Raw genomic sequence first — 20046 nt, forward strand, 5'->3', positions numbered from 1 at the left:
GGCCAGTTGGTAGCAGAGTAAAATTGTTGTTGGCTTTGCTGCTGGCGTTGGCCACGAAAGGAACGTCTATTGCCATAGCTGCGTCTGTTAGGAGGCCTAGAAATTTGGTCAAGAGTCTTGATGGTATCAAACTCCTTCTTCGCATGTTCTAGGACCTCATCAACTGCTTTCCCAAACAGATGTGTTTGCTCTATGGGCTTATTTATTAGGGAAGCCTGGGTTTCTGGCTTAAATCCCGAATTGCGCAGCCAGACATGGCGTTTGAGAAGTATTCCCTGAACCAGGGAGCGGCCAGCTGTCTCTGCGGCATCTAAGGAGTTCTTTACGATGCCCTGGTTTACAAGAGTTCCCTCTGATATAGTAGCCAACAGGCGTGAACGCAGGGGTTCTGGTGCGTCCTCTGCTTCGCTGCGCAGCTTGCTCCACTGTGCATCTGCGTAGCTAGCTAGTAGGGAATTGTTATTCGCGATCCTGGTTGAGAAGGCGGCAGATGTCGTGATTCTCTTCCCAAGTGCATAGAGCTTCTTGCCCGCTTTGTCAGGTGGTGCCTCACTAGTAGATAGTGGTACCCCCGCTCTCTTTCTTGTGTTAGTCACTACCAGAGAGTCCGGAATAGAATGTCCCCTGATGTACAAAGGGTCAGAAGACGAAGGGCTGAAGAGCTTTTCTATCCGAGGGTTGACCCCTCTGACTAAGGCCGGATTGGAAAGGGAAGGAGTTATTCTTCTCTTTATAGAAGCCAGGAGCGGAATGGACTGACTGACCGGGGCTTTTTCTTTAATAACCTTTTCTACAAAGTCTATGTCCGGAAGGGTCTCCCCTGTGTCTATTTCAAAATGCGCTGCTGCCTTGCGCAATAGTGCATTAAGTGAAGGCTGGTCATCTATGGGGGAGGTGTTCCCAATAGGTGAGTCCTTGGGAGGAGAAGGATGAAAGACATCAGGGTCTGAGTGCACTGATGGGGATTGCCAAGGCTGCACTGATGAGGAGTGCCAGGGCTGTGAGGTAGCTGTATCTTCTTCAAAAGCTCCTGCGCTAGTGTAAGGGTCTTCCTCAAACCTCTCCTCCTCAAGTTCTTCCTCTCCACCTAAACACTCATCTTCCTGGAGGTATTGCTCCTCTTCAGTGAGGTCATATGCATCTGTAGAAGGGGGAAACAGCCTAGGAATCTTGACCCTAGGGTCATCCTGGGTCCATTCTCTTGGTCTTTTGGGTGTGGGTGGGTTTTGGCTACCCAAAAACCTCTCCATCTTTTCCATACAAGAATGGAGTCTTTCCAGGGTCTCATGGGGAACCCCTGACTAGTCTAGAGGGGGGAAATCAGTGTTTTCACCTTCAAAACGCTTCGAACGCTCCCACAACGTCGACGAAAGGTTTCCGTCGCCCTCAGAAAAGCCCTTCGGTAGTTCAGAAGTGCCTTTAGATGGATGGGGCAGTTCCTGGCTACTCTTGTGCTTTTTCAGCGTTTCTATATCCTTGGGTGCGGTATTCGACGTCTGTTTCGTCGTCCGCTTACGTTTGTCCTCGGAAACAATTCTCGCCAGACTCTCGACGAGTTCGTCAGTCGAGGGTTCTGGAGTCGGCGCTGCCTGCGTTGCGCGTTGTTTTTCGACGGCCGCTCTATGGAGCGTTACGTCGGATATTTTTGAGGTAGCGCCCGTATTAGATAAAAGCCCAATCGCTGGTCGCGGCTGCGTTTGCGGGTGGGGCTTGAGACCCTTGCGGTCTGAGGTCGACGCCGGAGTGCCCTGCGTCCCCTTCGGCGCTGGTGGATCCTTCGTCCTGGACGAAGAAGAGCCGTGGGTTGTGTGCTTAGGCCTATGGGGTCTGTGTGCGTCCTTGTCGCCGGGGTGTTCATCCCCATAAGCAGGGCGTGAGCCGAGCCCGTCGGGGCCGGGGACGGACGTCGAGGAGCGCGAGCGCTCCTTCTGGGGGTTAATGACTTCCGTAACGGACGTCGAGTTATCACCCTCCTCGTCACTTTCTGTAACAGCGGCGGCGGGTGAGGAAACTGACTTCCACATCGCGTAGTCCGCCCACCTCTTAACTTTCCGTTCTTTAAGAGTTCTTGGTTTCAAGAGCTTACAGGCCGCGCAGCTGTCCTCTTTATGATCGAGGGGCAAGCAACGATTACAGAGCTTGTGTTTGTCCATCCAAGTGTATTTGCCCCTACAGCGTGGGCAAAACTTAAAAGGTGTCCTCTCCATAGCTGAGGCAATAAAAACTGGTGATAACAACCCCAAGGGAAAGATAGGGGAGAAAGAAAGACATTCTCGACGAGAAGGTAAAAGTTCGAAACCCTCACTCTCCCTACTGTATGTTGGCCGGCGAGGCCTGGCCACGTGTTCGGCAGCGCCGAAGGATCTCCTCCGTCTCTTCTCCTCCGTCGAAAACTTGCTCGGCGGAGAAACAGCTTCACAGCTAACGTCGAGGGGAGGGATCTTTTAACAATAAGTATATATTAAGGACCGAGGCCCGTAGTAATTGTTTAGCAATGTCTCTCTAGGAGCTCCGCGTAAGGCGACCATGTTCCTTCTCATAACCCACCGCCAACTCCGGGTACTGCTCGCTAGTCTATGCACAACATGTGATTCTAAGCAGATTAACAAACATCAGAAGACAATGCATTACTTACCGTAAAAGCATTTCTGATGGTTGTATCTGCTTAGATTCACATGCGCCCGCCCTTCCTCCCCGCTCGGATGGAAGGAACATAGACATCCTCTACTATATTTCTCTCTTTTCTGTATTCACTCACGTCTAGAAGGCTCCCTCAGGGCGGAAAAAAACAATCTGAGGGACCTCGACGCGTGAGGGATTGTGGGTACAACGCACGTCACTATAGGGATAGTGTTACAGACACGCCTTGTCGACGCCCCCTTTTCGACTACGAAAAACAAAATGCAATACTCCGCAGTGACCACTGGATGTCGGACCTATGCACAGCATGTGATTCTAAGCAGATTAACAAACATCAGAAATATATATTTTTTTCCGTACGCATCCAGGATCTTTCCCTCCTTACCCAGGAGTGCAGTGGCTGATGTAGCAGAGGACGATTGCGGTTTAGAATAAAGTGAAGCTTCCGCAATTACCGATGAGTGTGTTTGGGGGTCCCCTTCCATTCGCCTAAACTTTGCATCGAGTCGCTGATTGGCAGGCTGGATAGAGTGCGGCTTGAGCCAACCTTTTTTGCCAAGTGCTACCACGTCCTTTTGCACTGGGATTCCCGTTCTAGCCGAAGGGCGTAAGGTGAGAACCTCTGCCAATACTCCTGCCTCTGGTTGTTCTACCTGTGGCTGTGGGATCCCCAAATTCTCAGCTACGCCTGCCAGATGCTCATGAAAGGCTTTGGCTGAAGATGGAGTTTCAGGGTCATGCTCTTCATCTGTGTCAACCGTTGTGTCTTGCTGGTCTGGTGCAGCCAGAGGAGTGCTGGGCGCAGGAAGCTGTGGCGTACTGAGAATCAGCGCAGGAGGCAGCTGCAGGAGCAGAGCCAGTGCTGCTGCGACTGGTACAGGCATGGGAGCTGGTGTAGTGATTGGCACGGGCAGCTGAGGCTGTGCTAGACCTAGAGGAAGGGGCCCCAGAGGAGGCATGGCCGTGGGTGCCAGTGGCTGTACCAGAGGGAGCATGTCCCTGATGACATCCCCAAGGATGGTGCTCTTCATAGAGTGCCTGATGCAACCGGCATGGTGTGGGGCCCAGAGGCAGCAAGGCCTAGGTGCCCACTGTCTCGCTGTATGGGGCGAGGCATATCTGCCCTGTAAAGTAGATGGGTATGCCGTGGGCCACATGTCAGGTGTTTCCCAGTCCCACCTGGAGACTCGTTCTTCTACCTGGTCCCCGAAAGGGGATGGTGTCAGGCCAGATTCCATTTTGTCCTGGGGAAGGAAACGCCTTTGCGGGGTGCAGAGGAGAACAGAGCACCTACCTTGGGCCTGGTATTCTGCTTCACAAAATGTGTCAGGTCCTCTGGAGGTGACCTACCGAAGAGCTCTATCCACCTGGCTAATCTGTTCTTCAGTGCGCATGGTGTGAGCACATCACACGCAGTACAGCCTTGCCCCCCCCCATGGTCAGGGCATGGGGGTCCAGCGACAGGAAGGGACCCTTGCAGGCTGAACACCTGCTGAACCCCTGCAATCATCTACATGCACCGGGGAGGAACGTGGCACCAGAGGACAGTGTACCTGATTGAAAAGAAGGGAAAGTAGACAAAAGTACTTCCCCAGGGTACTCCTCTGAAAAGCACGTGGAATTACTAAGCCAGAGGCCTAACCCAGGAGCGATGGTGAAAGCCGGCCATTCCCATTGACGCGGAAAAGACTGGGGAGTGGCGCAGGTTGGAGACCACCCACAAGCGCATCCTAATTTAAAGGGGAAGATGATTTTTATGGTGAAAAAGGTTCCGTCTCCTGTCCCTAGCGAGGGAGCCCATACAGTATGGAGGAAAGGGTACGGGACGTAGGAGTACAGCTCAATCATGTGAGAAATCAAAATTACAGTACACAGCCATAATTCCCCATGAGACATCCAGATATGCAGTCAACAAAATGACCTACCTGAAGGACCAAAAGAAAGAAACTCAACAAGGAACAAACTTGCCAAAAAGATTAAAACCCCAGACTCGTACCTCCAACCATGGGACACCATACAGGTGCAAACTATCACAAAAGATCCTAGAAATTAGCACCTCAAGTTAAAATACTCTTAGATTTCCTTCGAACAAATAAGGCAATTTATTCACACCGTTTATTACTTAATTCAAAAAGGTACAATCTACTTCAGTTGTAGGGAAATTGCCAAAAGATGGCATGTATGTTGTCCTGAAAGCGTGAAAAAACAAACTCAAATATCCTGAAAAGAGAGTAAAGATTATTTTGTGCTCTCCATATAGATCTCAGTGCCAGCACAGTCCTGTGTGTGCGTCTCTCCCCGTCTGTCTCATTCTCTCTCCCCGCCCCCTTCAACACACAGGCTACAAACTTCATCAAGCAATTTCTCAATGCAGATAGCTAGTAAGCAATACAATAATCGAAGACCAACTATTTGGCTAAATACAGAGAATAATAGAATTTGGAACTAGAACAGTATTGCTATATGCAAATGCTGATGGAACTTGCAAAAATTAATGGTGTGAATTTGTTCTGTTTGTTGCTCAAGATAAGCACAGAGTTTACAATCTTTCTAAAGTGAAAATTGGCTTGGGCATTGTTAGGCAAGAATTGATGCAGTAACCCTGTGGGAGGCTATACCAGTCTTGCCCTCTTGGTATTAGGTAACCCACCCATTTGTATAGGTCTCTACTACACAAGTTGGTAGAGTGACTGAGCAGCCCTACTTATCTCAAGAGGGGTAAATGTGACCTGTAGAGCTGTAGCATCGAAATCTACAAATAAAAGTATCCAAATAACACTTCCACTCAAGGTTTTCTAGTAAAATAATTATTCATTTAACGGACAGTTTTAAAAAAGCATTCTTTAAAAAGGGCAAGGTTCAACAATACAAATATACTTCAAAATACTTACTCAGAATCTAGGCAAAGAAAGTAGACACTCTTTAGAGATGCTTCCTACACACTTCCTACACCCTGAGGTGACTTCACTAACCAGGACAGTATTGGCATTCATATATCACTTTTGTACTTTGTAAAATTCTGAGGTTGGTAGAAAGGAAAAAGGTTAACGGGTTCTCAAAGCATGTGAGCACATTTAAATCTCCCAATGAAGTCTAGCTAAAAATCTTTCACAGCAATATTAGTTAAAAACGAATGCATCACCTATGAGGGACCATCAGAATCAACGTGTTAGAAGAGTCTGCTGAGAGCCAGTACATCCAAAGTCAATTTGAAACAGTGCATGGAGCAGAGGCACTTCTTAGATGGCAAAAAAAGTTGCAAAGTTAGAGATTTGTTTTTAAAAAAAGAAAAAGAAAATCACTGTTGGCCTACAAGCTGTTACACTTGTGAAAAATTAGAGTGGAGATCAACTCTATAAAGCAGCTATTGCAAGTCTCAACTGAGAAACGCAAGCTACAGACAAAGAGGTAAGTACCCCTTAGTCAGAACAGTACCTTAGGTTAGAAGAAGAGGCTACAGCTGGCTTCTGTCTTGGTTGCAGTGTTGCAGATTCTGTGTTCCTGGGCCTCAGTCGTGGGGACAAGAGGGAGGACATCTGGAGGACTTCTGCACAGCAGTTCGGAGGTCGGCAGCAGCTGCGGGCTCTTTTCAATTCAGCAGTACTTTGCGGTTTCAGCGTGTGTTAAACAGCACCACTCCGGATCTTGGACACCAGTTGGACTTCTTTCACTCCTTGAGTCCAGCACTCTGGTCAGGTGACTTGAGCTTGGGTTGTCCTGCTTCAGGAGTGTCCTCCGGAGACTCCTGGAGCTTTTGGCCAGCTTACAGACGGACTAAACTACAGATTTTTCAACCCCCTTACACTCGGTTCCAGCAGCAGCAAAGTACAGCCAGTTGGGGGACGGACCTCCATCAAAGTTTGTCTCAAGGTTAGTTGGTCCCACTAACCCAAGGGAAGAAGTCATCCCTTCCAAAGCTTCTCTTGTCGATTCGGAAAAGGAGTTTCAGCACAGCAGCAGGACTTTACCGGGCAATAAAACGGTCCACAAGGATGCAGCAAGCTTCTCTTCACAATTCCTTCGTTGGATGTTTCTTCCAGTGGTCGACAGAGGCTTCAATTCAAGAAGCCTCGCATTTTATGCAGGCTTCTCCCATTCATGCACAGCCGACCTGTCTCACACACAACAGAGTGGCTGTCCTGAAATGACAGGCAGCCAATCGGGACTGTGTGCATTCAGGTTACCCTGGAGACTAAGGACAGTGGAGTTTTGGGCACCCCCGTCACTTCCTCCCCTGACACACTGGAGCCAGCGGCGGGTTTCAGTACTGAAGCCTGCCAAGGGGAAAACTAACAATGGGGTTAAACTGAACAAGAAATGGAGAAAAAAAGAAGACTGGGGCCATTTTGACACAATGGTCACCCATGGGTGCTATACTGCAGCTGAGGATTCAGCCTGCAGTAGAAAAGCACAATTGTAGTAAAATTAAACCACTGCCACCAGCCATTTGAAGTAGTGAGGGCAACATAACACATGTTACATGAGTAAGTTGGAAAAGGGGCTAAGTAACGCCCAGCACTCCACATGAAATGTGCTGAACCAACACAGAGAAAAGCTAAAGTCAATTTCACTGTACTATTCTTGGGAAGAGCAGTTCACTCAAGAAAAGGTATTTAAACCTTAAGATAAATCTAAATTATTTCTCTGTGACACTGCACTGAAGGTGCTGTGCGTCACCATACAAAAAGTAGATTCCTATGGAGTTTGTCAGACTCCAAAACAAAGGAAACACATTATCCAAACCAGATCAAAATACACGAGTAAGTGAGAAAAAGGGCTCACTCACTCCAGGGTTAAAATAAGAAAGTCCCCAGCAAAAGAGCTGGGGGTCTCTAAGGTTGAAGGGAATCATAAAAATGAGAACTCCAACAGGCATAATATAAGACATGTAGGGTATTAGAATGCAAACTCCTTGCAAAAAGATTATAAAAAACAAGTCTCATGTATACGCGAGCCTGCACCATGCAATAGCGTAATATATACTATGCATAATTACCTTCATCAATTGCTTGCATGAGGCACTCGTAGGTTGTTTGGACTAACTTCCTTGATCCTTCATCTACATCCCCAACATAAAATGTCTCATTCAGATCTCCATGGTAGCCATTATGGTAGACTGTGATGTCCACTGTGTGGAAAACAATAAAAAAGGGTTGCTCTATGAAACATAGGTCAACAGCAACACCAGCCACAAGAAGAGAGAGTACTGCAGATTATTAGTGCATAATTGTTTGAAGGAATATTCAATCCCTATCTTTAGGTGGTATAGAATTACCATCCCAAAAAGAGGTGAATAGTGAAAGCTTTGCTTTGCTCCCCTGCTGGTAGCGGGGTCTAGCAATCAAAGACAAATCTTTGGCAGAGAGAAGTAGAGATAACAATACAGAGTAACAGCACTTTGGGTATAGGTACAGAGATCATGAAAAACACTCAAAGATGTTGATGTAGGTTACAGGCATTTTTGGTTGCCTGTCTTCGGTCATTTATTTATTGCATTTGATTACACGCCCAAACCCTTAGGTATCACAGCGTTGGTTAAAAACATCTTGGGGAGCTTGTGAAGTTGCATACATCTTGGGTATCTTGGTCAGTTACATCCTGGGCATCTTGAGCAGTTACATATGTATAAAAAGGACAGGTGGGTTCCACAAAAAGTGTGAGGTAGAAGCAGGTTAGGAGTCATACAGACTGAGGAGACATACTCGGTTGGGCTTGCGCTGTTAGTATTTGTTAAACAGCCAGGTTTTTAGTAGCTTCTTAAACTTCGGGAAGGAAGTTCCATTGCTAAGGTGGGCTGGAAGCAAGTTCCGGGATACTAGGTCCTAGCTAATTGGAAATGCTGACTGGGCACTGCATGTATGCATGTGCGAGGGGGTGCTCCTGCGCCTCCTATACGGGGCAGAGCAACCTGGAGCAGGGCATTTTAGCAACCACACGCAGGCCCCTGCAGAAGGTACGTTTATGGAGATTTATTTTTTATTTAAATGTGTATGGATGTGTGTATGCTTGTGTTATGGGACTGTGGTGGGAGCAAGATGGGCGGCAGCACTGGGATAGTGGTGGGAGTAGGGTGGGGAGAGCCCAGGGTCTGTACTGGGAATAGGGTGCGGTGACGACACTCAAAAGTTCATAGCGATTTCTACATACTGTCCATCTGGCACTTTTGGGGGGGCCCAGCCTGCCCAAACTTTGCTCAGGGGGGGGCCCAGCCCAAAAAAGTTTGAAGACCACTGTACTAGGAACTGCTGTGGAGAAGCTAGTGTTACCTGCTCTGGGGGTTGTGAAACGTGGGATGTGGAGGTGTGTATTGGCGCTGGATCTGAGTGTTCTGGCCGTGGTTTTGCGAGAAATACTTTGGCTGAGAAAGATGGGGGCGTTGTCCGAGATGCATTTATGGGTAATAGTAAGAGTTTTGGGGAGAATTCTAGCTTGTACTGGAAGCCAGTGGGCATCTCTTCTGTGTAGGGATATATGCTCTCTCCTGTTAATGCCCCGAGTTGCTCTAAGGGCTTTGTTTTGAAGGAGTTGCAGTTTAAGTTCTTTTTAGAGGTGCCTAACAGTAGGACGTTTTAGTAGTCTATCTTCGTTAGGATAAGGGCTTTGGCAAGTGTGAGGCAGTTTTCGGTGGAGAGGAAGGACCTGCTTACAGGGATGAGTTTGGCTGTATATGTCGTGGAGGAGGCAAGTGCGCCAATATGATTATTCATGGTGAGACTAGAGTCAAGGTAAACTACTTTGCGGGATGTAAGGATAGGGGTGCCATCTATCACTATGAATGTGAAGTCAGTGTGGAGTTTGCCAAGTCTGGCTGGGGAGCTGACTATGAGGATCTCTGTTTTTTCTCCATTGAGACAGACTATTGTTAGCCATCCAGTTTTGAATGAGGGAGTACATTTTGTTAATGGAAGCTGTGTCCTGTTCGAGGTTGCCTGTAATAGGTATAAGTATTTGTGCATCATCAGGGAAGTTTGTATAAACAAATCCCATGGCATCTAGTGCTGCAAAGAGTAATTTTGTATAGGCGTTCTAGAGTGTAGGGGAGAGACAGGATCCTTGCGGTACTCCTAATGTTATTGGGATGGGGTCAACTGCTTAATCACCTAGGGTGACTCTTGAGGTACGGTCAGAGGGAGGATTTTATCCACGTAGTTGCTTTCTTGGAGAAGTGAAAATGAGTGGTTAGGGTTTGGCATAGTTTGTTGTGGTCGACTAAATCGAAGGCTGCAGAGAGGTCTAGCAGTAGTAAAATACACAGTTTACCAGAGTCCCTGATGGAGTCCATCTGTTTTTTTATGTGTAGAAGAGCGGTCTCAGTACTGTGTCTGGGACAGAAGCCTGATAGTCTATCCCCTAGCAAGTGGTTCTGTTCTAGATGGGTTTGTACTTGGGTGTATGCTATTTTGTCGATTTTAATGAGAAATGGCACTGTTGTGATGGGCCTGTAGTTTGTAGGGATTGCCGGGTCTAAAGATGGTTTTTTGAGCAGGGGTTTTTTGAGCACGGTTGTGACCCAAGCTACTTTGATGGATGCTGGTATTTCGTTAGAGTAAAAGACATTCACAAATTCGGTAATGATGGGTGCTAATGTGGAGGCGCAGTCTTTGACTACTTTAGCAGGGAAGCCGTCGCCTTTGCAGTTTCATGGCTCAAGAGATGCTATTGTTTTAAGGACCTGGTCGTTGGTGACTTGAGCGAAGTGGAATTCGGGTACATCAGACCTTGTTGTTGTACCTGAAGGGTGAGGTGGATTGGCTGTGAGCTCTAGAAGCTTTTTTTGCAAGACTATTTTGCATTTGAGTGTATTCACTTTAGAAGACAGAGCATCCTGAATGGTAGTGCACCAGGCTCTGCTAGTATTCATGGGGCAGGCATGTAAAATAGGGGATTCTAGTTCTCTGATAATAGTGAATAGTTCGTTTGTATTGGAAGCCGCGTTAGAGATGCGTTTGTTAAAGAATTCAGCTTTGTGGGAGAGTACAATAAGTTTATAGGTTTTGGATAGTTGCTGGAGTATTTGGAGTTCAGGGGAGTTTTTTTCTGTACAAGTGTTCTAGGGAGTTCAATAAGTTCATTGTTGAACCAGGGGGACCTGCGTTTGGGCTTAGATAATTTAGTTTTAAGAGGGGCTACTACTTCTTTGGGAGTTTAAAAAATATTGTTGGTAGTGATCCGAGATGCTGTGTTAATACTGTGTAGCGGTTTCGCATTCATCAGGTCATAAAGTCATGGATTTAGGTTCTCAGGGGTGAGTGTGCGTGAGTTACTGACCTGTATGGGTGCTGGGCTGCATGTTTTAGCTATTGGGTCAGAGTCCAGGTTTATGTTAAATTTGATTAGGTAGTGGTTTGTCCATTGCATATTGAGGATGTCTACTACGGTTTCTGCGGTATTCAGAGAGTGTCCAATTAAGGATTCTGCCTTTGGGGTGGGTGGGGGCATTCACAATTTGAGTGAATTGCATCTCTTGGAATGCATTGTGGCAGGCTGTTGCTTTGCTGTCCATAGGCTCATTGTAGCCTAGATTAATGTCTCCTAGGAGGATGTACTTGGTTTTGGGTTTGAGAAAGTGTTAAGAGAGGTAGGTCTATGTCTGGATTGTTAGAAGCATTCGGCACTCTGTATATTAAGAAGTTAATTGTTACTTTAGGGCTGATGGCTATCTTAAGATAGGAGTTTGTAGCCTGTAAGCCATTCTATTTTACATTCCCAAAACTGTAGTGAGGTTTTGTAAATGAACGCCACCCCACCACCTATGCCTTCTAGGCGATCTGCTCTTAGGAGGGTATACTCGGAAGGGACGGCTAGTGTGATCTGTGAGCCTGAGGCTGTATGTAACCATGTTTTGGTGAGCACTAGGAAGTCAAGTTTAAGTTCTAGTATGCTATCGTGTATATCAATGGCATGGGTCTCAAGGGACCCAACATTGAGTAGGGCTCCCAATAGAGGTTGGCTGGTTTTGTGATAGCTCGAGGTTAGGGTCAAATTGGTCTTTGGGGGAGGCAGGGGGTTCACTGCGATGTTGGGTGAATTTTTTAGGGTCTCACTGGTGGTGGTAGTCCGCTGGGAGTTGATGTTACGGTTCTCCTGTGTCATGTGAAGTTTGGGCATAGCAGTATAGTTGGGACAAGGAGAGGCATGCTGGTTTTTGATATGGGGGTGTTGGTGGTGGGTGCGTGCGTGCAGGCTGAGTGTGTGGTTTCTTTTAGGTGTAGTGATGGGTCCTAATTGGGCGATTGTGTGCAGTTTTAGAGGAGAGGAGTGTGCAGCATGTTCTGCCTAGTAGCGGCAGGGTTTGGAAGTAGGGGTGTAATGAGGTTGGGAAGGCTGGGGTGCTGGGAAGGAATGGCGTGGGACTGGGCAGGGCGTGATGTCTGGGGCAGTGCATCTGGGCCAGGCCTGTACAGAGGAAGATAAAATCACCTTTGGAGCGAACTATATTTTCGATGGACATGATTGTTGAATGACCAGGTGTAGTATTGCAGAGACTGATGTAAGTGGTGTTGAGAGTTTGGTGAGGTGAGGCACTATGTAGCAGGAGGAGATGGCCGATAGTGAAGGTTATGTAGCTTATGGTTGAGATTCTGGTGTGTGGGTGCCCAAGTCTGTTGCTAGCTGGTTCTTTAGTCTGGTAAGGGCGTACACCAACGCAGGGGTGAAGCATGTGTTTACATTAGGGCGGTCGCTCTGGTGAGGTGCATGGGGTGCTGTAGGGGTACGACGTGAACACAGGGGGGCATGAACATATGTTGTAGGCAGAGTTGAGCGCAGTACACTTAACAGTTAAGCAGTTAGGTAGCAATCAAATGAGCAAAAGTGAGAATACATGCGGCAATGGTCCACTTAGAAAAAATTGCTGCAGTCAAATTGGTAGTGTTGAGCGGGTATTGTTGGGGCTCCTATAATGTCAGTGTTTGTGTTCAGCGAGTGGCGCTAATAGATGCAAGGGATGGGCGGGCAGAGGTATGCCGCGCCAGTGGTGAATACATGTACATTGCAGGCATGGCAAAATAGAAGTAAAACATATGACAGATAAGCAATGTTAAAGTTCAATATGAGGACTAAGCGTCAGCGCTGGTGTGCTGCAGACCGTGTCTGAGCTGTAGCTAGCAGTGAAAAGCATCATCATGCGGAGCCGGTCGACTCGGCAGGTACATAAGTCATGTAGGAGGTAGGGTATGCTAGTACCAGGCATACAGCTTACTAGATGGATATAGAAAGCATAGCGTGATTGTCAGAGTTCTTACCTCATGATGAACACAAAGGGATTATGGCCCCACCCGCGCAACACTGCGCAAACGGGAGCAAAACAGGCCACGACACTGCTTGGTAAGGTTGTCATGTTCGTCAGTTAGTAGCCCAGGGTTCCTCATGGATTGTGTTGGCTCAACTGGGACTCTGTCACTCTCTCATATGAAATAGTGAAAGAAACAAACTGGTTTTTGAATGGCTTTGCTGAACACAGGTCCTGATGCATAGTACATAATGTTAAGGCCAGGACCTAATGTTAAAGACAGAGCCAGTTTTAAAGAAAGAACTCTGCTTGGCATCAAATCACCTGCCTTCCTAAAGGCAAGTTGAGGGAACCTCTCCATCTGGTATTTAATGTAAATTTCAAATGCTGAGCGTCAAAGTTTATGTTGTTGCAAGGTGAGATGTTAACGTGCAACGACTGTTGGAGTTCAACTGAAGAAAATATTGAAGTAACTAGGACTACTTTGGAGCCCGTAGAGGTGTTGGTTTGAAGCAGAGAATGAGTGCCTCAGATTGAATATTGTGCAACAGTAAGTTTCACTGAAGACGCAGCTCCAGTACCAGGAAATGCTGATTTGTCCAGCAGAGGGAGGAAAGGCAAGAGGGGGGCTACTCGGAATACCAACTTTGAGTTTTTTAGTTATGGCTTTGTTATGGCCGGTCAAGTGGCACAGCGAGTAGAACGCCCGCTTTGACACCCGTGCAGAGCCTGTTAACGCAGGTTCGAATCCCGGCGGGGCCAAACTCAGCCTTTCATCCTTCCGAGGTCGATAAATGAGCACCACACACCGTGGGTAATAATAAGCAGCGCTCAGATACCTGAGGGTTTGTAGCGCTATATAAAAGCCTAATTATTATTATTATTATTATTAGTTTGGGTCCATTGTTCTTTACTTTAGAAAAGCAAACAGAGTGCACTGCTAACCAACATAGACCATAGTCTAATTGGTGCTTTTGCGTTGCGTCATATCTGACCAGGGATAAATTAAAGTTTTGAAGGGAACATAGGGTCTTGAGAGCGTGCAAATATGCTGTGTGCCGCCAGTTCTTGGTTCACTCTGGTCTGAGAAAGTCTGGTGTTTCCCGTCATAACAATTTTTGGAAGAATGCTGGAAGCAGCAGGGTTTGCTCTGCAATTGCTCTCTGCTTCAGGACATGTTCCCAGCTCTAACCAGGTAGCAATGCCGGTCCCCCAAATATATAGTAGATGGGGAGCTATGGGTGGAGGCGGTAATGGAAACTCTACTCCCAATTACAGGGTTGAATTATTTCAAATGCTTGGTGGTTACTGAATCACAAGGGTAGGGGGCTGAATGCACCCTACTCCTTTCATTGACATTCATCGGACTCTCTATGGTGAGGATTCAGGTTTCAATCCCAGATATCAATTATACAAACTGTCAAATCCGGTTTTGGAAACTGGGGATCTTATTTTTCAAAGCAGGTAGCAGCCATGGCCACATGCGACAACACTAGTATACCACTCAGTTTCTCATAGGAAAGACTTCTGCTGGTTGGATACTCTTACATGGATCACTTTAAGTACACCCCCAGAGTACATCCAGCAGCTACCACTAACATTATATGAAAAAGGCTGCCAGCAATCAGTGGAGCACAAACACCTAATTGCAAGAGCTGCATTTTTTTCACAGAGGGAAGCTTTTTATAATGCACACACCATAAACTAAATTAAAGCTTCACCATCAAATTGCAAGTGCTATTAACCAAATCAATAGAACTCATTCGGATAACATAGCCTATTAGGCATTTCATACATTCTAATCAATAAAACTCCCTACAATACACGAATTACAGCAGACAGAAAAAAAACTCAATAGTTATTCTTTTGACTTTGCAATGAACATCAGCCAAACAGGTCCACAACTTGATCATGTGATACATGAGAAAAGTCTCCATCAAAATGCATCTGCCACATCATGTCTGAAGGCACCACCTGCCAATAGGACCTTATTGCAGATGCTTCTCAGCTCCTCGCATGCCAATAGTAGGTGCTTGTTAGGCAAGATTGTATGCGGTCACCCTGTGGGAGATTACACAAGGCTTGTCCTCTTGGTATTAGGGCGAATTCTCATAAATGTACCAATTCCCTTCACCTTAAAGACCCCGAGCAACTTTGCTGGATTTTGAGGTTTTTACCTGGAGAGTGTGTGACCCTTTTTCCCCACTCATGTGTTTTGAAATGTGTTTTATTCTTGTGTTTTCTTTGGTTATGGCGTCTAACCAACTCCATATGCATCATCTTTTCATTTGTGTCACACAGCGCCCTCAGTGCAATGGCACAGGGAAACCTTTGCAGGCTTTCCCAAGGTTTAAATACCTTCTCTGGGATAAACTACTGTTTCCCAGAGTAAGTTAAGTGAAATTGACTTTAGTCTTTCTAAATTCCTAGACCCAGCACACCCTATCTTACAATAAGGTGCTGGAGGGGTTACTTAGCCTTGTCTCTAGAAACTCATGTAGCAGTCAAATGCTACCCTTTCCTCTCAGAATGGCGGGTGGCAGTGGTTTTACAACGAACTACCATGATTTTTCCCGACCGCAAACACCGGTAGCGTTAAATCGCGGGACCCATGTTTTTCAAGATGGCGTCTGAGCCTCCTTTGTTTAAACAGGTCCCGGTCTGCTTTTTTGCCATTTCTTTCTGGAAAGGTCCTTCTAGAGTGTCTCTGTGTGCCAAACTAGGTTTGGTCTCTGTTCATTCGCCTTTGGCGGGCTTCAGGAGTGAAGACCGCCTCTGGCGCCCGAGTGACTGGGGTGGGCAGGAAGTGAGGGAGGTGCCCGACACTCCTTGTGCTTAGTCTCCTAGGAGACCCAAATGCACTCTGTGGTGATTGGCTGACTGTCCGGCAAGGACAGCCACCCTGCTGGGTGAGTGACAGCTAGGCTGGAATGAATGGGAGAGAACTGAATAAAAGGAGAGTCTCTTGACTTGGAAGGCTGAGTCGACCACTGGAACGAAAGAACCGAAGACGAGCTTGAAGAGGATGGCTGCTGCAACTCCTGGACTGTTGGTTTGCCCGGTGAAGCCTTGCTGCAGGTCTGAATCGCCAAGTTCATCTCAACAGAGAAGCCCTGCAAGGACGACTTCTCCCTTTGAGTTGGTGGAACTAATCAACTCGACACTTAGCCACCTGGATAATAATCTCGGAGCTGCTTGTATTTTCCTCAGAGTGCTGCAGGAAACTGAATAACCAGGGAGAGGGACACCAGCTTGTGTGCTTGACTACAGCTACCGGAATTGAAGATTTGCCAGTTGCCAGCTTTTTGACCAGTCGCGATGCAGGAGTCTCCCCAACGCCCTCCCTCTTGACCCCACGACTGAGGCCCAGGAACAGCAAGATTTGCAGGAACTGCCAGGAACAGAAGTCTTCAGCTGCATTTTTTTCATTTGTAAAGGTACTGTAAAATCAGACCGAGTACTTGCCTCTTGTGGTAAAAGTGCTTGAAACTTTCCCCGACTCACAATATGCTTCTCTTTCTTTTATTCGACAATAAAGAAAAGAGCTCAGCAGCAAGATATTTGTGCACCAAAAGTGAATGTGCCATGAGTAATGTGCAGAAAACTGGTGCACCAAATATATAATAACCCTAGCAATATAACAGTAATATCTTAACATAAAAGTTAAGAGTCTCTGAAGAAAACTACATTTCCCAGGGAGCTTGACTCCAGTTCATTTTGAGGCCATCAACACGTGACCTAGTCCACCAATAGTAGTTCAGATCCCCTGCATAAACAGTCCTAAACATGATGACACTTCCTCTTTCTGGCTGCGAACTTGGCTGTCCATATAGGAGATAATTGTAGCTAACTTGAAGAAGAACTTGTGTCAGGCCGTGATCAGGCGGACTTGTCTGCAGGCGCTGTCAAGAAAAAGGAAAATTTTAGTCTTGTATATGACAACCCTAGATCCCTTATCGGGGTGGGAGAAAATCTTGGAGTTATTCCGATAGGGTACATGTAAATTTCAGAACATTAATCTTTTCATTACATCTTTAATTAACATTAGGTAACATGCTGTTATTTTCTCGCCGGGTGGGATAATGCTCGCCTCCGAGTCTTTAATAGAATTAAGACTTTCTAGTAAGTTATTATGGAAAATCTTTATTCTATGTCAAGACCGCAGGCTCCCATTATGCTTGTTTAAAGCTTACTTACCACAATAGATGCCGGCTGCTCGACTGGCTTTAGGTAGAATTCTTTGAAAACTGATTCGCTAGCCCAGTCTGCCATCCTCATGATATCTTCTAGGCAAACTCCTGCCTGAAAGGCTTTGGAGGACATGGCTACTCTAACTGAGTGGGCTCCGAAATGCTTGGTGTCTATCCCTGCTTGAGCTAGCGTCCACCGGACCCAACGTGCTAAGGTCGTTGCTGATACTGCTTTGTGCGGTCTACGCAGAGCGATCAGTAACTGCCCGTTAGGGGAGGTTCTGAGTGGAGCCGTCTTTTCTTCGTAGACTTTCAAGTATTTAACCAAGCAGAGCTTCGGTTGATCTCTAAAGGCGGAATAGGAAATCAACCTGGAATTGCACTTTGTTCTTCTGTGAATATGGAATACAATGCCATCAGGAGAAAAGGTTCTGCCTGCTAGATCTAGAGCTCTGATGTCTGAGACTCTCCTTCAGGAGACTAAGCAGAGTAGAGTAGTGAGTTTGCCAGATAGGGCTGTACGCGATAGTTCTTCGTTACTAGGCCATGCCAGAAAAAAGTTCACTACTTTATTAACGTCCCAAAGATTGTCATAGCGAGCTGGAGGTGGGAAGGTAAGCCTTACACCCTTGAGCAACCTGCAGACGAGGTGGTGTTCTCCTGCTGGTACTCCTTGGATAAGGTCCTGACCTGCGGAAATTGCTGAACGGTAGGTGTTCACAGACCTTTAGGCGAGCCCTTTTTCCGCTAGGGATGCTAGAAAATACAAATACAGAAAATACAGACTTGTACCAAAGGTTGGGTTTGCTTACACCTGTAGTCCTAAATTGGTGTAGTGATCCCAAAGTGTACTGCATACAAACTTTGCCTTACATTAGGTAACCCACCTACCAGTATAGGTCTGTACTACGCAAGTTGGTAGAGTGATTGAGCAGCCAGACCCATCTCAAGAGGGGTAAATGTGAGCTGAAGCATCGAAATCCACACATTCAAGTATTCAAATAACTTGTAAGGTTTTCTAGTAAAATATATGTTTAACTATATGTTTAACTAGTTTTAAATAAGCCTTCTTTAAAACGGTCAATGTGCAACAATAAAAATACACTTCATAACACGTTCTCAGAATCAAGATAAGCAAGTAGATACTCTTTGGAGATGCTTCACACACACTTCCTACACCCAGAGGCGACTTCAATTATTAGGACAGTATTGACATTTATATATCACGTTTTAAAATTCTGAGGTTGTGGAAAAGGAAAAGGTTAAGTAAGGAAAAAGGTTAACAGGTTCTCAGAGCATGTGAGCACTTACCAATGTCACAATGAAGTCTAGATAAAACCTTTCCCAGAAATACTTAGTTAAATCAAAGTACCACCTATCAGGGGTTCCATGTAATGTCGCCACAAAAATCTCGCCATGCAAAAATATTGCCGAAAAATTGCTGTTTTTTGTGGTGACATTATTGCATGGAACATGTGGGGGACACCCCTGCAACCCTCAAATTTCTTTCTTTAAATTTTTTTTTTTGCCCCGGTCCCCATATATATGGTCACCCATATGATATTGCCGCGACCTTTTCCCGGCGATATTATTTACGGCGACCATATATATGGGGATAATATTACCCGATACCCTATGAGGGACAGCTAGAATCTAAGTCCATGGGTCAGAAGAGTCTGCAGGGAACCAGGACAGCCAAAGTTAATTTGAACAAAGTCTATGGAGCTGAGGCACTTCTTAGATAGTACAAAAGCCTTGCACAAAGTTAGAGAGTTTGTAGAAAACCACTGTTGGGCCACAAGATGTTAGGCTTGTGAAGGATAGAGCTGGGATCAGCTCTGCAAAAAGCAGCTACTGCAAGTATCAAGTGAGATAATGCAAGCCCCAGACAAAAGAGGTAAGTACCCCTTAGTCAGCACAGTACCTTAGGTTAGAAGAGGATCCGGCTGGCTTCTGTTCCAGTTGCAGTTCCTGGGCCTCAGTCGTGGGGACAAGAGGGAGGACGCCTGGAGGCCTCCTGCATTGCAGTTCGAAGGTCGGAGGCAGACTTGATGGGCTTCCTTCACTCCTGGAGTCCAGCACTATGGTGAGGTGACTCAAGCTTGGGTCGTCCTGCTTCGGGAGGGTCCTCGGGCTCTTTCTGGAGCGTCGGCCCGGCTTAAAGACAATGCACTCGACTACGGATTTCTCGACCCCTGGCAATCTGTTCCAGCAGCAGCCGCAAAGTAGGTCGGTGGGGAAGGTCTTCCAGCAAAGATTATGAAGTTAGTTAGTTGGTCCCATCAACCCAAGGGAAGAAGTCATCCGTTCCAGGGCTTCTCTAGTTGATTCGGAATTGCTGCTTCAGCACTGCAGCAGGGCTTCATCAGGTAGTTCAACGGTCCAGGAGGATGCAGCAAGCTTCTCTTCAAGATTCTTTTGTCGGATGTTTGGTCCAGTGGTCGACTCGGTCTTGGGCTCAAGAAGCCTCGCCTTTTATGTAGGTTTCTCCCATTCATGCACAGCCTAGCTGTCACTCACACAGCAGGACAGCCAGCCCTCCTATCAGGACTGGGTGCATTCAGGTAACCAATGAGACTAAGGACAGGGAGGGCACCTCCCTCGCTTCCTGCCCTGCCAGACACACTGGAGCCAGAGGCGGGTTTTAGCACTGAAGTCCGCCAAATGCAAAGCAAACAAAATGGTTAAACCTGGTTTGGCGCACAGAGTAAAACCCAAGAAAGATCTCTCAAACAAGAAATGGCAAAAAAACTGCCACCAGCCATTTAAAGTAGTGAGGGTAACAAGGTTTTTTTTACAGGAGTATGTAGAAAAAGGGGCTACTAAGTAACCCCCAAAGCACTCCACATAAGTTGGGGTGTGCTGGACCTACATAGGAAAAAGGTAATTAAAGTCAATTTCACTTTACTACTCTTGGGAACAGTAGTTAGTCCAACAGAAGGTATTTAAACCTTATGAGAAATCCAAGCGACTTGTGACAATGCA

General features: G+C 46.5%; 1 protein-coding gene across 1 annotated transcript in view; it reads right to left on the reverse strand.

Moving 5' to 3' along the window:
- METAP1 (methionyl aminopeptidase 1) overlaps positions 1 to 20046 on the reverse strand; it is a 673612-nt gene that overhangs the window by 234098 nt on the left and 419468 nt on the right. The window contains exon 8 of the mRNA XM_069630447.1: positions 7637 to 7768. Within this exon, the coding sequence (XP_069486548.1) occupies positions 7637 to 7768 (132 nt within the window). The remainder of the gene's footprint in view (positions 1 to 7636; positions 7769 to 20046) is intronic.

Source organism: Ambystoma mexicanum, chromosome 6q (assembly GCF_040938575.1).
Source record: "Ambystoma mexicanum isolate Mex_15411 chromosome 6q, UKY_AmexF1_1, whole genome shotgun sequence".
Lineage (NCBI taxonomy): Eukaryota > Metazoa > Chordata > Amphibia > Caudata > Ambystomatidae > Ambystoma > Ambystoma mexicanum.